Source organism: Symphodus melops (assembly GCF_947650265.1).
Source record: "Symphodus melops genome assembly, chromosome: 10".
NCBI lineage: Eukaryota > Metazoa > Chordata > Actinopteri > Labriformes > Labridae > Symphodus > Symphodus melops.
The window spans coordinates 17,213,410-17,233,704 of record NC_136700.1 but is presented as its reverse complement, the minus strand read 5'-3'; the positions used below and the strand labels follow the sequence as shown (position 1 = coordinate 17,233,704).

The 20,295-nt window shown below is 37.7% G+C and overlaps 3 protein-coding genes across 4 annotated transcripts in view; 2 read left to right on the top strand and 1 right to left on the bottom strand.

The window, feature by feature from the left end:
• igsf11 (immunoglobulin superfamily member 11) overlaps positions 1–5,858 on the top strand; it is a 76,428-nt gene extending 70,570 nt beyond the window's left edge. For both annotated transcript variants that reach the window (XM_079354699.1, XM_079354700.1), the window contains 4 exons: positions 197–352; positions 1,513–1,635; positions 2,595–2,742; positions 2,837–5,858. In XM_079354699.1, the coding sequence (XP_079210825.1) occupies positions 197–352; positions 1,513–1,635; positions 2,595–2,742; positions 2,837–3,377 (968 nt within the window). In that variant the 3' untranslated portion in view covers positions 3,378–5,858. The remainder of the gene's footprint in view (positions 1–196; positions 353–1,512; positions 1,636–2,594; positions 2,743–2,836) is intronic.
• Positions 5,859–11,649: 5,791 nt separating this feature from the next.
• Positions 11,650–12,772, bottom strand: foxg1c (forkhead box G1c; the record flags this gene model as incomplete). Its single annotated transcript, XM_079353226.1, has 1 exon — positions 11,650–12,772. The coding sequence occupies one exon, from the start codon at positions 12,770–12,772 to the stop codon at positions 11,738–11,740; it is 1,035 nt and encodes a 344-aa protein (XP_079209352.1). The 3' UTR covers positions 11,650–11,737.
• A 4,569-nt stretch (positions 12,773–17,341) lies between these two features.
• On the top strand, positions 17,342–20,091 carry snrpd2 (small nuclear ribonucleoprotein D2 polypeptide). The gene is made up of 3 exons (XM_079354704.1): positions 17,342–17,485; positions 17,752–17,931; positions 19,794–20,091. Coding segments are annotated over exons 1-3 (357 nt in total). The 5' UTR covers positions 17,342–17,483; the 3' UTR covers positions 19,969–20,091.
• Positions 20,092–20,295: the final 204 nt, after the last annotated feature.

The following is a 20,295-nucleotide window of genomic DNA, read 5'->3' as shown; positions in this document are numbered from 1 at the left end:
CAAAAAATAAAAAAGTTGAAATCTTTATTTCTGAATTTAAACCTACTCTATAACAAAGAAATGTTGACATTTCCAAGAAGCATGCATTTATAGTTGGATTTTTGGGATTCCATAAATGTGATATTTGCTCTGCAGTTTGAAAACATTTGATATGCTTTGTAAAAATATCACTGCTTATACCCTCTCCCTCTGCCAGTGCCGCCCTCAATGCCATCGTGTCGAATCCAGGGCACGCTGGATGTAGGCAGTGACATTATGCTGATCTGCAGTTCAGAAGAAGGAATTCCCACACCATCCTACTCGTGGGAGAAGCTGGATGCTCTGCCAAAACTGCCACACAACGCCATGCAAGGTATTACAAACAAGCTGGCCATCAGAGTACCTTTTTGCCCCACCTTTGCTGGTAAATCTAACATAAATAGCCTTGCTCAGACTAAACAGCAGTACTCCACCTCGCCACCTGTCATGTGCCAGGCCACAACTACTGCCCGACCCCATGATCCTGCTGAGGGGTGATGATTGATGGATGGGATCAAACTAACCATTTTTTAATGTATGTGTGTGCTTGTGTGTGTGAACATTTGTTTTGTCACCCACCAATTTTATTGTTTGTGGTGTTTTTAGTTTTTGCAATATAATGTAATAATATAATGCCAAATGTACTCTATCCCATTCTTAAATGGGTTGAAAATGCAATTTTTAAAAGCAAATCTCACCCACAATCTAGTGTGGAGATCCCAAGCATATACATGTGAAACAGTGCAAAAAAAACTGTTAAATAAAATAGTTAGTTACTACTACTACTACTTCCTACAACTTGATAATATTACCCTCCACACAGTTGGGAAATCAAACACAGGTTGCCTATTTCAGTCAGTTCACTGGTTTGGGCACTCTTTGCATTTAGCTTTGATGTTTAAGATCTGAGATTGCAGGGATAAGAGGCAAAATATCTTCAAAAACAGTTGTCCAGTTGCCTCTTGGATAAAATTGTTAATAACCATCTTCACAATGGCTATCTTTTGAGAGAACGTGCTACTTTTACTTGAACAAACAGCTGCTCCAATGGCAATTCAAAAAGAAAAAAGATTTAGGGTGCTAAAAGCCTAAATCTATCTATTGTTTACATGGCTGTATGTATCTCACCAAGATTGAAGTTGCATTTGTAAAAAAACATAAAATCCTCAATATTGGTCAACAGTTACGCGTATCTTTTTTTAAATATTATCACATAAATATTATATAAAAACTGAATGATTTTGACTTTTTTTTAAAAACAGTTAGTCTGCAAGGCCAATGTACACATGCTAAAGTCATTGAATAAGGAAGCCCGGGTTTGAGTCCTGAGGTTCCTTTACCACATGTCATTCCCCACTTTCTCTCTCCCTGATTTCTGACTATACCCAACGTTCAGTCTCCATTAAAAGTATAAAAGCCAAATTTTGCCATATGTGTGTTGGGTTTGTGCTTTAGTCACCTTGCTTACCATGTGGCTCATTGTGTGTTCATCAGATCAAATGCAAGGCACTGTCACCCTGAGAAATGTCAGCACCAGCACATCAGGACTCTACCAATGTACCTCAAGCAATGCAATCGGCAAGAGCAACTGTTTGCTCAACCTGCAGGTTGTAGCACGTAAGTTTATTTAAACGTTTTGCTCCTTTACCGTTGACACTGTTGGACATGAATGTCTAGGGAGTACATTCATTACAATAATCAGTTGACTCAATTAATATGAAAGCAAGTAAAACACAAAAAGGAATGCTCTCCTAAATGTCCTATAGTGCAGCACTCAATCTACTATTCATAGTAACAGAGGCAGAGGGTGGTTTTTTAGTAATACAGGGTAAAGTTTTATAGCTCGACAAGCCTGACTGTACCATTGTTACATGACTTTTAAAACCTTTTTTTCACCCAACAGTGTGTGACAGTATGATTTTTAGTGTCCAAATTAAATCAGACATTACAATTAAGTCAGAAACTACAGAGTACTTCTGTCATTTAGCAGTTAGTTCCAATAGGGTTAGCTTAGGCATAGCAAGAAAAAGGGTATTCTGTGTCAGTCCTTTTTACTTAGTTTTAGTTATTAGGGGTGAAACTGATAACATTGTAATTTCACACATAGATAGTTTATATGTTGTACAGTAAGATGGACACATACCCCCCAACTAAGTCAGTGACCTGATTATTTCCATCACATAAAAGAGTCTTTTTTTGGCAATCACTTTAAAAACTCATAAAGTCATCATAAATTATCAATTGACAAAACAGTCGGCAGTTTAAAATGGATAAGGAACTCTATTTTTTAAACAAATTTTTTTAAAGGACATTGTTTTAAAATTGCTATTGTTTAGGAAGAATGTCCCGTTAGGTTTTAAAATTGTATTTCTTTTAAAGTCTTATATTAACTTAAGGAAAATTTCATGAAACAATATAAAGACAAGTAGGAAGTGATCATATGCTTTTTGAAAACAAATAGTTAACATTTTAGTATTATTCAGTAAATACAAGACATCAAGCTTTGTCTTCAACCTACTCTCATTTGTTTGGTAAATGTTTGTGAAACTTGTTACCCACATTACTCTGCCCTGCAGCCCAGCCTCAGAGTGTGGGACTTATAGCAGGCAGCATTGCAACAGGAGTCCTGGCTGTCATCATCTGTTCCTTGTTAGTGGTGGTCACAATCTTCTACTGGAAAAACAAGAACAAATATGAGGAAGAGGAGATCCCAAATGAGATCAGGTTTGGTTTTTATTTTTGCCATTGAACCCAATATGAAAAACTACTCTTAGCTACCAAAGCCTCACATTTATACAATTTTTTATCTCCTATACAGAGAAGATGACCTCCCTCCCAAAAGGTCATCCTCAGTCAAAGCTTTCCATGCTGATGCCTCGTCTTCAGAAAATGACACTCTGACATCTACCAACACATACAACAGCCGCTATTGGCACAGCCCCAAACTCAACTATGACACCAACTCTTACACACGATACAATGGAGACACTCGCCATAACTTCACCACTACTGGACAAGCGCAGGGAGAAAACGCAGGACTTATTCACAGTTCAGTGGTCACAGCAGCAGGTACAGCCCCACCAACACGCCACATGCAACCCACTACAACAAGTATGCCATCATTTGCAAATGGCAGCCACACATTACCACCACCAAAGACTTTGGTTGTCACAACAAACTCTGCCCCTTCGCCCCCTGCCATGGTGCGTAGCAATGGCTCTGTGAGTCTTAAACCTGTGGTAACTTCCCCACATGGGCAACACACACACTCCTTTGCTGTGAGCCAAGCCACACTGGAGCGGATGGGGGCGGTACCTGTCATGGTGCCTGCCCAAAGCAGAGCAGGTTCACTGGTTTAAAATCTAAGTCACTAAACTGTTGTCTTTTAAGAAAAGAAAAAAAAAAAAAAAAAAAACTTTAAAGCTATACTTTTTTAAAATCCACTGATGGAATGATGACTAAATCTGCCCCTTTAAACTGCATCTTTGGACATTTCTTAGCATATTTATCTTAACAAACTGGTGTTTTAAAGTGCACAGTTCATTTAATACCAATTCCTTAATGAAGTGGACCCTCAGTGGACAAAGAACTATGTGGGACTCGATCGCCCACTTATTGGATATATTTTTCCTAAGGTATGGTTGGAAGTATTTTTTAAAGGAAAAAGGAAAATATCCTGCAAAATGTAGGTTCAGATATTTTTTTTCAAAGCTGTCTCAGTGTGATTATTTTGGTTCTTTTTTGTAATATGTTTCTTGGCCTACAGCAGCATAATGTATTTTCATTTCAGTGTGTCTATACTGCATGGTTAGACAAAGCAAGCGAGGCTTCGTACATAAATGCATGTTTTATTGACGATATTAAAAGTGACATGTTTAAAAGTCTCAAAGAACATCAAAGGGAAGAAAACCTAATGATGTTATTATGTTGGGTGAATTGTGGACAGAACTCAGAGAGAGGGGTTCACTGGTTGTGATACATTGCATTTTATATTATGTTTTACTTATCTTTGTTATGCTGTACTCAACTGTTGTCTTATTTCTCATCCATAGCACAGCAATTGAAAATGTTATCAATACTCTAAATTCCATTAATATTAGAGAATTTGCAAAGCATTGAAATTAATGGGAAAAGCCACTGAATACTTTTCATAACAGAGAACTACCATCCCTTTGATTTAGCCCTTAAGTTCAAGTGATTGTCAACGTTGTTACTGTGTGTATCCTTGCTGTTGTTTGAGACTCATGTCACATAATTGCTGCTTTAAATAGAAGTGGATTGAAGGTTGTTTTTTATCGGCTCACATGAGGGTATGTTGTAAGTTAAAGAGTGCACTGGATTTTTAATCGAAAAGTCAGATGTCTGACTGAACGATAGTCGTCAACTCATGTGTCTTAATTTTGATTCGATTTTTTCCATAACAGTGTGTTACAATGTATTTTATTGTATTTGACCACCAGGTTTTTATATTCTAACCAAACCTAACTATAGTAAAACAGTGTGTTTTGAAACTGTTTTTTATGTTTTTAATTAATCAATCCTCATTTTTATTGTGCATTTCCGAAATGGACAATACTAATAATTTCTTGTAGCCATTATGCAATATCTAATACAGCAATTGGTACATCCAGAATAATTTTTTTTTACATACTTAATTAATGCCTGAGAGAAAAGTCTGATTTCCCACTTTGTTATTGAGTGACATGTTTCTCACAAACATAAGCCCGAATTACACTACTGCTGTGCCCTCCTTGTGCACACAACTGGCTTGGTGCCTCGCTGAGTGGCTCTTCAGCAGTACTCGGAAAGCTACCTGGCTCTTCTCTAGCAACCAGACCAACCTCCATTCTTTGGTCCATACCAGGACTTGAACTCTCCAGTTGCTAACCCAAGTCCCTACAGACCAAGCTACTGCTGCCCTGAACAGTGTTTTGAAGAACCTTTCTTTTTATTTGTACTTTTTCTTTTATTCAGAGTCTTATTTAACAATTGTATGTGTTAACAGCTCCATGTTCAACTAAAATAATCCCATGATTTAGGATGTATTTGGGTCCAGATGACTTTTATGTCACTAGAGGAACTGAGGGGATAGTTTAATTTATGTCTTCATGCAGTTTCCTTGTCGGTGTAAGATCGAGTCATTCATTAAAAAAAGCAAGCTTTCAAGCCAGCTAATTTATAAAGCTTATTGTTTAAAATTTAGATCTTAAGCGTTCAAAATTCTGCCTCATCCCAACAAATACTTTAGTAAAATGAGCAATAAATATAAGCCAAGATGCTGCACTTTTGGTTACTGATGTCATTCCTAAAATGTAAACAACTATGGTTTCAATACACTAGAACATTTTAGTAACATTTATTTATATCGCCTACTTTGGGACTGAACCAGGTCATTTGGTTAAGTCCACCTGCAACACATACATAAACGCGCATGCAACAGTACAATATAGTTGGGGGGGGTCAAATTGTTAAAGTATCAGTCCACTTCTTAATTTGTATCGAAGATATTTGCTTTATTTTTTCCCTGAGACATCCATGCTGATGAATGCTGATGAATTCATCTTTATTTTGCAAAAACTGTGATGGAAAGAAATTGTGCAATCACTTGAAAGCTAGTGACATTTCACCCAAATGAGACAGCCATGGTTAGTGAGTGACACTCACTGTTCTAGTGTTATATAGGCTTTGTATGTACATGAATAATAACATGTAATATATTGCCGATTGTAAAACTATGTGTAAATATATGAGTCATCTTCTTTTTAGTGTTGGGTTAAAATCATCATAGTAAAAAGTAACACTCAAAAAATGTAGTGAATAAATATTAATAATACAGTCTAGCTTGTGTCCTGTTTTATTTGCTTGATTGTTTTCTGCATGTTTTGGTTTGAATGATATTGAAATTTTCTGTCTTCTTTGTGTTTTAAGGTGTCCATTACAATACAACATTGCGTACATCATTATAGATGATAATCTTACAAGAAATAAAATGTGCTTTTCAGTCTGCAATAAAACCAGATGTTGAATACACATTTGTAGAATATGCAAGGTTGCTACTTCTGATATGTAATAACAAATGATATTACCAAGACTGTGTAATAGTACAACACCTGCCTTAAAAGTAAAGATAGATTCATCCCTCCAACCAACAATCTCAAATGTTAAAAAATAAAGACACGTAAATGCCGACAAAATGTAAATGCAGACAAAGAAGTCTCTACAGACTTTCAAGTGCTTCGCTCAGAGGAAGGATGGTCGCTGTGATCCACTAGATGTCGCCATCGGGCATTAGCAGGAAACCAAAACAACTCAAACTGCATCGTCACATTAACAGGTTGCGCCCGAGTAGGCTTATTGCCCCACTTTGCATAATTCTTACATTACTATAATCTTAAATGTTGCAAGACATTCAAATTAATGGCAAGCGTAGTGTTTTTCAGTCTATAAATCTGCAGCTCAACAACTTCAGGGACGAGCGGCTGGGCAGCCCTCGTAAACCAAATGTAGATCCTTTAATTACAGCTCAGTTATCGTCAGAGATAGCGGGACTCGGGCGTCGCTCTCTTGGAGGACAGCAAGACTAAGAGAGACAAGTACACAGGATATACTCGATCTCTGCTATGCACTCTAAAAATGTTCTCATTCAGTCTTTAAACCAGGTAACCAGATTATCACAGTAATTCAAAACAGCACCACAGGCGGCGCTGTTGTGTTATAATTGAATGTCATTTCCTCTGACAGTTGTCCGGCTGGCAGGTAAACCCGTGAGAGCTCTCTAATTCAGCAATGAGTCCGCACAGAGTAGTTTACTACTGCTAAAGTATAAGTGATTTAGCATGCGTGTTGAACCTAATTTAGGTGGTGATGATAATCATAGATTAAAGTGGAGTTCTCACTATATTGTCAGTCAACGAGGAGTGGTTAACCAGCTATATAGGATTCTGCTCATGGCTCCCCGCTCTGGCTTCTCCACCCATACCAACCAGCAGCTCAATCAACCTGCATCACAATTATAAGAGTTGCAAGTACGAACAGTAGGTTATTGTCCAGTTAAGGCACACTATTTGGCGCGTGGTCGGAAGCAACTTCCGCAGACCGATGGACTTGTGCAGGAATATGTAATCCCAAAGTAAATCAGAGATCACTAACTTACTATTTAAGCAAAAGGTACTTTAGCCCCTTCATACTAGTCATGGTAATTTGACCTCAATCAGCGGGTCGCATTACAATCGTGTCTCTTTAACATCAATTCCAGCGGGCTGCGTCTACTCATAAAGTCAATGCTAAACTTTCAGTGCATCCCTAGGTTAGGGGGAAACTGCACTCTGCATCGGCATGGCAGTCTACAGGCCATTTACAATTAGGTTAATTGTAACGCAAATCAGATGACTCGTTGGGTCTGCACATTATGAAAAATTCTGTCTCAGTCAAATCTGTCTCGACTTCAGTATGGACCGCAGATTTGTAAACTGTTATTAATCCTGGTAAACGCTTGTTGATGAACTCGTCTGTTTTGTCATAAATCAGTTACAACTATTCAGTTGTACACTGCATCCTAATCGTTGAGTTGCAACAGCAACGAGAACTCAGTCATCATGGCAGCAGGACGGTCATTCATTGCTATAATTCAGGTCCAACACAATCCTGTTCATCCACCATAAAACTGAAATTCCGTATCTTGGTCTGCAATTCGTTCAGACCTGCCTGGACCTGCAGACTTCGTCAGAAGTTACATGTGTACCAAGGATGCTGCTAATAATGCTAACATGGTTTGCTTTTTCTGCAGCGTCTCAACCTGGTCATCACAAGTTCCTGAGCATCAAGATCCGACTCTTATTTTATGCATCTTGTGTTCTTTATTCTACATCATTAATTATTACAAATGTTTTCATAATCACTTCTTCATGACTTTAACATTCTACAGCTATTACTTCCACGCATGTTGCCATGGTAGCACTTAAAATAATTTCTGAGTTTGCTGCCTCGCTCATGAAGCTCTGGTTAGCTTGCTTGCGCTGGCTGATTGAATCACATTGCACCAAGCTCATGAAGTCGTCATGACGGAGTCTAGCCCCCAAAAGACTTTGCACATTTCATTCTACAATTGTTGCACATTTCATTGTAATAAATAATTGTTCATTCTTAATTAAGTCTCTCCTGATTGAAATTACATTCTCATAGACTCAGACAGACTCAGGGTCGCAGAGACTGTTAAGAGTAAGAATGGACCGTAAGGAGGTTGTTAAAAATGTGAAGCTGCAGCAAGTGAAATCAATCAGTGTAGGGAGGAATTTGAAGGTTATTTAAGGGTCAAGTGTAGCCATTCCAATTCTCTTTGCCTGACCATGCTGCCACTCCACTCCACTAAACATGTTTGAATTGTTTATTCCATGAAACGTTTGTCTTTTGAGCAAATCTGTTACTCACTCTTTAGTGACTTTTTGTATGTTTTATGTTAAAAGGATAAGCAATACAACAATATGTAAAGGGACACTGAAAAAATTAAAAACAGTAAACCTATAATATTTAAAGAGGACATATATACATATATACATATATACCCCTTTTCCACCTTTTCAAACAGTACCCTGTGGTCTAAATGAAACATCAGAGCGCTCCGTTTTGGTGTGTGGGTCTCTTCAAATGCAATGAACCCCTATGAGTTTTCGCAGTACACCTCACTCCTCTCTATCGAGAATAAAAATGGTCGAGCAATTTTCTCTGTGTGGTAAGAATTATGCAGACAACTAACAAATGGAGGGATTTCCTCAATTTTGTGGGTCAATAGATACTCAGGTTACCAAAGTATGCTTTCTAAAACACTGCAAAAGGAAATGTTTTGTCCCCTTTAAATATATAATGTTTCATAGGTTGGACTGTATACTTATGCATGTTTGTATAGTAGGAATTTAAAGAAGCCCTATATTCTTATTTGACCTATGGATGCATACATAATGTAAGTTCCCCTTTATTAAGTCATCACTAAAGTGTGTGTGGTAATGCATTTTGGAAGTAGAGCATTTAGACATTGAAACAAGTTATTATTATAAGGATCTGATTTTAGAATTTAATAGCATTATTATAGTCTGTTGTCTCTCCCCTTCCCTCTTTCTGTTGCAGGTGGCCATGATTTGGTGATTGGATCTCGCACCTGCCTTTAATCAGGCTGCAGGACAATAACTGCAGTGACTGGAGCTGAGAGTCTCTCTCTGATTTTCTTGCGCTGGAGCTGGAAGTCTCCCTTGCTGATTTTTGTGCTGGAGCTGGAGGATTCATACCTTATTATGTAAACAGATCCTTATTTTTATTACAATGTTTAGTGTCATTTCTTTAAATGGTCCCGATTTACGTTCATCCCAACATGCGTCTTTAAATAATGCGGGCTATGCCTGCAGGCACGAGAGGTTCAACTCTTGCTAAGTAAAACAACAAAGTAATTGTTGACAGCGCTACTCTTTTAAGAATGAAGAGAGTGGCCTAAAGAGGAATTTTAAATGGCATTGTTTTTTTTCTCAGTTCATCCAATAATGACTTTAGCCAATGAAGCAGCTGTAAACTTGGAAATAATCAGGTCTACCCTTGTGTAATTAGGAATTTAAAACCAATATTTTTTATTTGATGGCGATGTAGCGTGTTAATTTATTCTGCCAAAATTACAGCATATCGGTCATGAAACTGAGCCAAAATGTGTTCTGGGACTTAAGACATTTCGTTGCTCCAATGATTTCAAAATTAAACTGAGCTCTAAGTCTATAAGGATAGGTGTTCAAAGCTGTTTAATTTGAGATCCATTCATTGTGTTTGTGGCACGTGTTGGGGTTCACAGAATGCAGGTACATGAGATTTGCTTAATTCCTGCTATTTTTAAACAAAGTGAATCAAAGGAGAACTGTCCTTTGTTTTGGCAACTTTTATCCTCAGAAATGCTTAGAATGTTATATTTATTTTATATAAAATCCAAAAGAATGGCTTTTCAATTAAGAATTGAGATCTGATATTGCAGTGTGAGCTCAAGCTGCAGAGCACATTTAGATGGTGGTTGATTTTTAAATAGGAAAAGGTTCAAGGATGCTTGTGCTGCCGAATACGACTATTGATAGAGATGAAGTTTAATGCAGAAGCTGTCAATTGATTTGACGAGCCGTTATTCCAATGTAGCATGTCTCTGGACTGTCGGAGGAAGTCGGAACACCCAGAAAGAACCCACGCATGTGCGGGTTAAACATGCCAACACACAAAGGCGCCTGTCCGACTGGGGATTCAAATCATAAACCTTCTTGTTGTGAGATGCAGCACATGAACTCTCAAAATCATAATAGTACCGTACACAAATAAATCACATAGGCCCAATTATAAAGTGTGACCCAAATGCAATAGATAGATCTACATATATTGCAATTAAAACAACAAAAAACTTTTTAGCAGCTCTCGTCGGAGGCAGCACATAGACAGATGATAAAAAGAAAAAAGGTAAAAGTCGCATAATGAAAAACAATAGTTAAGAAAAAATAGAAAGCTCAGAGAGAGAAGGTGCAAAGTAGTTGTTGTAGTAGTAGTAGTAGTAGTAGTAGTAGGCGATTGCAGAAAATTGACCATCCTTAACGACATTGTCACAAGGAAAAAGGCAGAGGGAAGGGCAAACTAAAAAAAGTCAAAGTGAAGTTAGGAGTAATGAAGACCACAGCATCTGCAGAGATGGCTTTCAGGCATAAAGAGACACACTCTTAGCTGTGTTAACCTATTGAAAAACAATTGATTTATTATGATTATTATGATTAATTCTCATTAATAGTGTTAATATGTTAATATGTTAATTCAATGGTGTGAAGGTGTGAGGAACATGATGTCCATTGTTGTGTTTGTTCACCACCTTATTTGCCTCTATGAAGGTTTATTCTCTGATGCCCAACAGAACTGTAGTATTGCTTAATATGTAAATTATGTAATCTGAAACATTCTGAAACATTCAATGATACAACCAAGAACAGTCGACAATGAAAAATTAGGAATTCATGCTATCATGGTCTAATCAAAAATTGATTTAATATTTCTTATTTGCAATATTAACGAAAGTGAAGTCAATAAAAGAAAACAACAGAATGTCACTTAACATCTTTCACATTTAAATGACAGAAAGATATATATTACATTTCTTCTATTCATCAATGAAACAAGTAACTAATGCTAAAGGACATGCTATCTATGAAATGTGGATGTTTTAGATGTGTATTTTATCATTGTATGGGATATGCTTATCTGTGCAATTGTTTTAGCACTGTATTAAGTGTGAACTTTTGGGAACTTATATGCACCTATACCTGGAATGGCGCTCTTGATCTCGTTCTTATATACGGACACAAAGACTTTCATATTCAATTCAATACTTGAGACAGAAATGTAATTCCTAAATAAGGAAATAGGCATAGACACATGGATGGAAATATAATGTGAAAATTTCACTTTAATCAATTTTAAATGAACGATAATATGACCATGTTACACTAAAATATCAAATTCAGATTAGAATAATGTAGGCTACTATTGTATACACATTTCTGAGTGGCATCATAACACGATTAAATAAGTTAATTTGATTATTTAGGGCCAAATGTTTATTTAATCAAGAAATTCAAGTTTGCTGGCAATTTTTAGTCTTTTAGAGATTTTTTTTTTCTATGCAACGTAGCCGCTAAATGGTAGATATTATGACGCGTATAGTCTATTTTTCAAAATTCCACATCGTATCAGAGCCTGACCTAACCTGAGGGCAACAACATGGCATTTCGTAACAGCATCCCACGGGCTCCAACAGACTGTTATTGGATATAAATTGTCCTGCTGACGCCCTGCTCGTGGCGTAATCTTGGCACGTACCAAACGTGGTGCTACATGGTATCTGGCGAGAGTAAAAGGAGCTGGCTTGTCCGGAAATCATATCAAAGGATCCTGGATGAGACAGCGGCAGGTTGCGTGCGGGGATGGATGCAGAGAAAGCAGTACAGGCAGTGCCAGTTTGATGGCGACGAGATTGCAGGCAACTGACTCCGATGTAGGACATCTGCTGGTGCATCTGCACGAAATGGTCGGCTGCTGCAGCGCTTGTTTCGCTTGACCGAGGTCGCTGTGAAACTGCGTGGTTATGGAGTTGTGTGTGAGCGCTCAGAAAAGTCTTTGTTCCAAGATGTGTGCGCACTGGTGTTGGGAGAGGCAAAAACGGCGGCACCGGCCAATAAAATGAACCTGCTGAGGTGAATGTCACTCCAGTTGCAGCGCTGGAGGGCATACGATTGCCCGCTCCTCTTTTAAGTGCAATGTCCGCTCTGGAGCCAACTGTTGACCTGCGTCGTAGTTTACCTGATGCGCCACCTATGAAGACCTCCTCACTGCAGGGGTCCAGCATCCAGTAGTTGCCTTTACCTGGGTCGTCATAGTGGCGCGGCACTTTAACAAAACACTTATTTAGACTCAAGTTATGCCTTATTGAATTTTGCCACCCTTGTCGTTTTTGTCTATAGTATGGGAAGTTGTACATGATAAACTCATAGATCCCACTGAGCGTAAGCCGTAGTTTCGGGCTTTGACGGATCGCCATCATGATGAGAGCGTTATAACTGAAAGGAGGTTTCTGAGTTTCAACGCTTTCTGATTCGCCCCCGTGTATCTTTGAAACTACCTTTTTCAATTCTCGATTCCCAGTGAAACCCTCCTGGCTGGTATCTTCTTCAGTGTGCCGTTTTTGCATTTTGAAGTCCATCGTAGCTTCAAAAATGTCCTCAGGACTGTATATTTTGTGGACGCGCGTCTCCTAGTTTCTGGAACGGAGAGAAAAGACTCCTGCTATTCAATTGAACCCATTCGTCTCCATAGACTGCCAATGCAAAATGAAGACTTGTGGGAAAAAAACGGTAGGAAGTAGACTAAGTATAGTCCTCCATTTCAGAACACAAAGTTGCGACAGTGTGTGGTGATCTGATCAGGGCTCTTGTAAGTAGGGCTAATAAGGAGAAAGGGGGAAAAAAGCGCACTGCAGCCAGACGGCTAATGCGCATGATCACAGCAGCTCTAGTCTGAACTAACACAGACATTTGAGGGGTGTGGTCATTTGGTGCAAGTTTTATTCTTCAAAAAAGACTTGATCTGTCCTTTCGAAAATATTTATATAATCTAAAGTATTAAAGACATCGAAATAAACCAGGATGTTACGAAAACAATCATAAGAAGGTAATGTCGGCTATTGGTTGCCTTCATTACATTTTTCTGAGACCTCTAACCCAAGAGCTAAGCGGAATGTCCAGGGGCTTGCACCAGGAAAAAATACAGTTCCATTTAAAAATGTCAACCCTCAATATTAAAAATAAAAAAATAAACATTCCGTAGGGTATGTTTAAGATAAAAAAGTTAAATAACATTGTACGAAATATTGAGATAAAATCTCAGTCAAAGTAGCCTTATCAATTAAAAGGCTTGAAAGCATAGACGCATAGTTTTTTATAACAGAAGTAACTTTATCCCAAATCAGTATTGCCAAATCACAAATAGGATAATTGCTTGTTGAAGCTGGCAAATACCAGATAGCTTACTTCAAATAGCCTTGGTGCAATATTTTTATTTTCATTCGAACATTTAAAATGTATAGCACTATATTTAAAAAGTTATTTTCTTATTAATCTCCCTTATTTTAGTTTATATTCTCCCCCTCCTCCACCAGACGGTACTTTACAACAGTTAGCCAGCCTCTCTGTTTCTACAGCAGGAAGTTCCATTACAGTATATTAACCTAAGTATCAATGCAGCAAATTTGTTTTCACCCGTGATCTGTATTTATATCTGTTCAGGGGGGAGCTTTATGTTATTAAGTCTGTATCAAAACGTAGTAGCCTAACGCATTTTAGTATTTTACTAAAATTATGTAGATTTTTGCTACTTTTCTTATAACATTTCAAACTAGGCTACTTAATACATCTCAGAATTAATAGCTCTAAGAAGCTTTATTCTAAACGTGTGAACACAACCAAACTTTAAAATCTGGAGAATTAAAACAGAACATTATGCAGCTGTGATATATTGAAAGAAATTCAATCAGGAGAGACTTCGAATCGCACAGGATGATTGGTTGAGAGAGGTTGTGGCAGACTCGGGTTGGTTTATCACTTAAAGTGTAAACGTGCCGAATCAGTTGATCATAGCAGGCAGACGGAGGAAGTGGTCGAGAGGGAGCTTGGCTAAATTGAATGAAGAAATTGAATAAATGTGTCAGAGAATATAATAAGTCTTCCTGCTTGAATGAATGCTGATTTCCAAAACACGCAGGCCAGCTGGGGACCAGTGGAGTCGGTCGTCTCGCCAACCGTTGTGTTCGGGTGGGTGCTGCTGTAAATGCTCAATGATGTATCATACTGTACAGGTAAAAAACAGTCTTTAGTCTGAGTCTTTAGCTTTAAGAGAGAAGGTGATTCTGGCAGTAACTTGCTGCCCTGACTTGGCTTCACTCCAGCACTGTCGGCTGTCTGTGGTGGGATGCGTCTCTGTTACCTATTGTCACAATGTTGTAAAAAAAAAAAAAAAAAAAAGGATAAAATGATTAAAAGTCACAATCAAAATAATCTTGCAGGTCAGTTTCTGTCCACTCATTCACAAACCCCTGATTGCCTATTAAATAAAATATGATAGTATTTATAATACAATACTGGCTCATACTTCTCTCTGGAATTAAACTTGACCCCAACCACTCACTTTTTTTCATACTATTACCTGCTGCATTTACACATCAGTCAACCCAACTTTGCATGTGTTTGACAAACTGTTGTTATGATTGTCACTGCTTTAATACAATAACAAGTCATAGGAATAGATGGATAGTTTGTGTTCTTTTGTGCTAAATTTGATTTCTGGATCATTAATTGCATCTAGAGCACGACCAATTACTTGGCTGATATTAGCATACCAAGTGTGCTTATTTTATTCATATACAATAGTTCTCTTTTACCAGCAGAGTGTGCTATATAGATTACAATTATTATTATTATTATTATTATTATTATTATTATTATTATTATTATTATTATTAAAGCACTGATCCCAGGGCAGGAATGACCCTGTCAAGGTTACCATTTAAATACCTGGAATCCTTTTTTATTTGTTTTGAGAAAGTTATTATATTTTATTAAAAACAACAACACACAGAGTGATGAAGAAACTGTTTTGAATTGATAAAAAATAAATTTACAAAAAAAAAAATAATAATTTTATATTTTAGCTGTGCCACTGCTCCAGAGTTCTTCCCACTCTTCACAACATCTCCTAGGAACCTTTTTTAAAGGATTGTATAACTGTATAAAAATAATTTTAAAAAAACAATAAATGGGAATATATAAATTACATTTAGCATTAAGCTATTTGTATAACAAGCAGGTTTGTCCATATAGCATTTTTGTATTTTAGCTACCAAACTTATTTCAACCAGGAAAAATACGCGAGTGCTTCTAGGAACTTTTATAAGGCTTGACATATTTACTGTATAATGGTGTTAATAATAAAATCAACAAATTAAAATATATGAAGGACATTCAGCATTCAACTATATTCAGGCCCATCCCTCCCTAAACGCAGAACACGCGCTGTGCGTAGGGCCCCGCCATCCATTTTGCGCAAGTAAATTGAATTTCCCTAGGGATCAATAAAGTATCATCATTCTCTGCAAATGCGCAAAGGATGCGCGTGCATCTTGCCGAGAGGCGCGCGTAGAGCACCGCCACCAAGTCAGCCTGAGGCTGGAGAGAAAAAAAAAAAAAGAGACGCAATGATTGACAGCGCGAAGCATCACCATCTGACCAATCGGCAGGCAGTTGTTTGCAGGTAGAGAGTAGAGAGAGAGAGAGAGAGAGAGAGAGAGAGAGAGAGAGAGAGAGAGAGAGAGAGATGGCTTCCAAACGTCGATACGATTCGGGAGCTAGCAAAAGAAAGAAAAAGCCCAAACAAGAAGAGAATATAATTAGGTTTATTGAAAAAAATGAGTTTTTAATTGACCAGTTGGTGGTCATATGTTGGCTCAGGTTTATAGCCTATCAATCTATGCTTTTATTGTTCCACTTTTGATTTGTAAAGTTATTGTTCCACTGTTGATAAAGGCGTTAGTAATTGTAATGTATTATTATTATTATTATTATTATTATTATTATTATATTATTGGAAGGTGGGCCCCAAAATAAAATCCTGCTTAGGGCCCCCCCACTTGTTTATACAACAAGCAGGTTTGTCCATAGGCATTTTGTATTTTAGCTACCAAAAATTGTGTCTCAGTCAGGTTACCAATACCAGTTAGTGTGATTCAGGCTACGGCTTGCGATCCAGAGTGGGAGAATCTTAGGGAATCCAATCCAGAACGCCATAAAAAAACCTGACCTGGAAACAGGTCATACAATATTTTAAACTGTGTTTATATCTAGAACTATAGCTACTAGAAAAGCTTTTAGAATTGCTTGAATATCTCAATAGTTGTACATTATTTTTCAAAAATTACTAAATTAAGAAAAAACCATGTTTACAAACATTCAGTAACAAAATTAGTCTCTCCTGATTAATTATTCTCTAAAGTGTATAACAAGTACACTTTGACTCCAAAATTACACTTATAGGCTTTGAGTGCAAAAAAATAAAGGTTTCTTACATTTTAAATAACAGAAAAACCTTTAAAAAAAACAGGCAAAGTGCATGTACCAGCACTTGACAGTAACCTACTGGCTCCGTGGTGGGTACAGAGCTGGACTCACTGGCGACAGTGGCAGAGAGGAGGACTCTGGACAAAATACTCTCCATCATGGGCAACACCCACCACCCTCTGCACAGCACCTTCACCGGGCAGAGGAGCATGTTCAGTGGCAGACTGCTGTCACAATTGTGCTCTGGACAGACTTAAGAACTCTTTTGTCCTCCTGGCCATAAGACTGTACAACACCGCACTGTCACGGCAGGGGAAAAGCACACAGTGACTCCGGACTAATTGTCTTACCTTTCTCCTTTTTCTCACTTCTCATCTGCTGCTGACTTAATGTATAGTTTCACCCTATTGTATTGTTATGCTCCACCTTCAATAGGTGACATGATCACCCTAATCAGGTCTGGGTTCACTCTATTGTCTGTGACAACCTGGTTATATGTAAGGATTTAGATGTAAGAGTAGGCATTTATCTTATTATTATTTTATTTATTTATTTTTTGTCCCTCTGTCTTGTTGAGAACATAGATTATTATACTGTGGGGCTTACTGACCCATTCTACAGGACATAAGGTGGCGGTAATGCGCTAATGTCTGGTCGCCAACCGCCATAAAAATCGAAGAAGAAGAAAGAAAGCGAAGAAGAACAACCGGAAGTACTTCGATCCACGAGACTCTTGTTGAATCGTCGTAGGGACGAAGCTCACCGTCAAATAAAGAACGCAATCTCAGAAAACTGGTTTTATACACAATGTAAGTAACAATTGAACGGTTTAACAATTATATGTATTTTTCAGGTAACATCTACTATGCTAACATTGCCAGCATTTACGTAGTTAGCTAGCTAGTGAGCGTTAACCAGTTAGAAACCCCTTTTGTCTGGCTGTTTGCCGCCCGATAAGTTCAGGCCCGGCTGTTTTTGAAATGTGTATCTATTTGGTTTAAAGAAACCCTTCGTAGTGAAACTGTAAAGTTACATGCATTTAAAAACGGTCAGTAATGTTTTGTTTCGTTTTTAGGAGTCTGTTAACCAAGCCCAAGTCAGAGATGACTCCGGAGGAGCTGCAGAAAAGAGAGGAAGAGGAGTTCAACACCGGCCCCCTGTCTGTACTGACACAGTCGGTGAAGAACAACACACAGGTTCTCATTAACTGTCGAAACAACAAAAAACTGCTCGGAAGGGTCAAGGCTTTTGACAGGTATTAAGCTTTATGTTATTTTATAGTTTTATTGATTCAAGCACAAACTTTTACCATTTGTCTTTCTGACCAAATTAATTGCTGCAGACCCATTTCTCAATTTTACGTCTTTAAACAACTTTAAGAATGTTTACTGCGTTTTGCATAGTCATTGGGAACACTTTCAAGTATAATTATCAAAGATGTTTGTATGTCTGCATTTTGTTATGGAAATATTATTTGTATGATGCAGACAGAACCACCTTAATCCAGAAATGTGATACTCTTGAGTAGGGATCTACAGATAAATCGTGAGGCAGGTGAAAATCCATTCACAGATATATAAAGGTTCACATTAATATTTTAAAAAGTGAATCGTAGTAAAATACCAGCCAAATGTGAGTACATTTTCCAGTTGGTGAGTACATTTCAGAGGGCTTTCTGCAACATGCGGGTAAATGTTTTACCATGAAGTCATAAGAAGTATGTATGTAGCTGCAGCTATACTCCTCTCTCTGCTGTCATGACCGTGAGCATTGCGAAGCACGCTTAGTCTCACACACCAACATCCATTTCAGCAAGGGGAAATATAATCCTGTTGTTTAAAATGTTATCTGTTTTTCTGCTTACTCTTGGTTAGGGATTTAACGATTTACTGAACTCGTCGTGATACAATTCACGATACGATTCTTTCCCTATTATTATTTTTTAAATAAAATGAGACTGAAGAAAAATGATGACTATAAAAAGATTCCTTTAATTTTTAATGAAAACACCTGTGCACCTCGTAAACTCTTGGCTGTTAGACTTATTTGGGTGAGTGGGGCTTGAAACCTGCTTGTAGTCTTTGCGTCTACCAATTTAATTTTCAACTTTATTTGTGAGGGACAATGTGCAATAAAAAACCATTTGATGCATTGCACCAGAGTTAGCTTCAGGCTAATTTACATCTGCAGTCCCTTCCTACCATGGTAACACCTGCTTGTTACAACCGACCACCTCTGCTCTGCAGCTGCTGACGCACACAATATTAATTAACTTTTTTACTCACCGGCCAAGGTGGCAGGTAGATGAAAATGTGTTTTAATGGCTGAAATAACAGTGTTTTGTGTGACATACCCATCTGATGCTGCACATTTGAGAAAGCTTTATGTTCTATTGAATCCATCACAGATTTTTAAGATTTAATAATTTTTTTGGATCAGGAAGTTGAGAAATAAAAAAAAATGTATTTCTCTTGCCTTTATTTATTAAATGGGTAGTTACCAGACCCCCCTGCTCCCCTCTCGGTCCCCCCTGCATTACAACATTTAAGACTAAAAACTAAAATCCATCAGAGAATAATAAATTATTATTCCACAAAACAAGTTCTTTATTTATCTTCATATAATCAGCCTGTTTATTATTAGTGTGCATCTCTGTGCACGAGCATTCAGCTCTCACTACCTGCAGTGTTTATAATTTAGCACTGTTTCAGAGTCTGAGTGGAGATTTTCACAGATTAAGACTACAGCGACTGTGAGATGACGGTACTATCGTTATGTTAGCTGCAGACACAGTGAGAGTGAGCGTAGAAAAGTGGAACCGACCCTTTTTACAGATCTACTGTGTTGGTGATGAGAGAGGCTGCATGGAGCACATGAAAACTTTTTTCCCCCCGATCATTAGCGATTGTGAACGTAATTTAGTAGACACAAATTAGATGAACCCCAAAAAGGGCATAATATGTGACCTTTAAAGTTGATCCCAGGTCCGACTATTTGTACCCGACTCCTCTGACACATTCATAGAATGTGTTAATGTCAAACTTGTAAAACTTGTATCCGTTCAAATGCTATCTAGCATCCTTGTTTCAATATGTACTCTCCTCACTGTCAATGCAGGCACTGCAACATGGTCTTGGAAAATGTGAAGGAGATGTGGACAGAAGTGCCCAAGAGTGGGAAGGGAAAGAAGAAGTCAAAACCAGTGAATAAGGATCGCTACATTTCTAAAATGTTTCTACGTGGTGATTCTGTCATCATCGTGCTGAGAAATCCTCTGATCACTGGGAAATAACTGTCTGTATGCATCAGTCTAAACTTTTCTTGGCGCTATTTTCTCATCTTTTTTTTTTATTGTTATTCAATTGACTGATGTCTTGTATTTTCATTAAAATAATAAAAGTGATGTCTGGCTTCAGATTTTTTTTTTTTTTTTTTTTTACTTTAGTCTTTCATGTTTACTACAGCTGTCTGAACCATTTTTTTAGTATATAAAGGGTTGCCAGTGTTAACTTAAATCTATGAAATTATGCATAGAACATTTCTTTTGATAAAGTAAATCATACCGATATCGTTATTAAAATCTGGTTGTTCCCGATTCAATTCAAGATCAAAATACCTG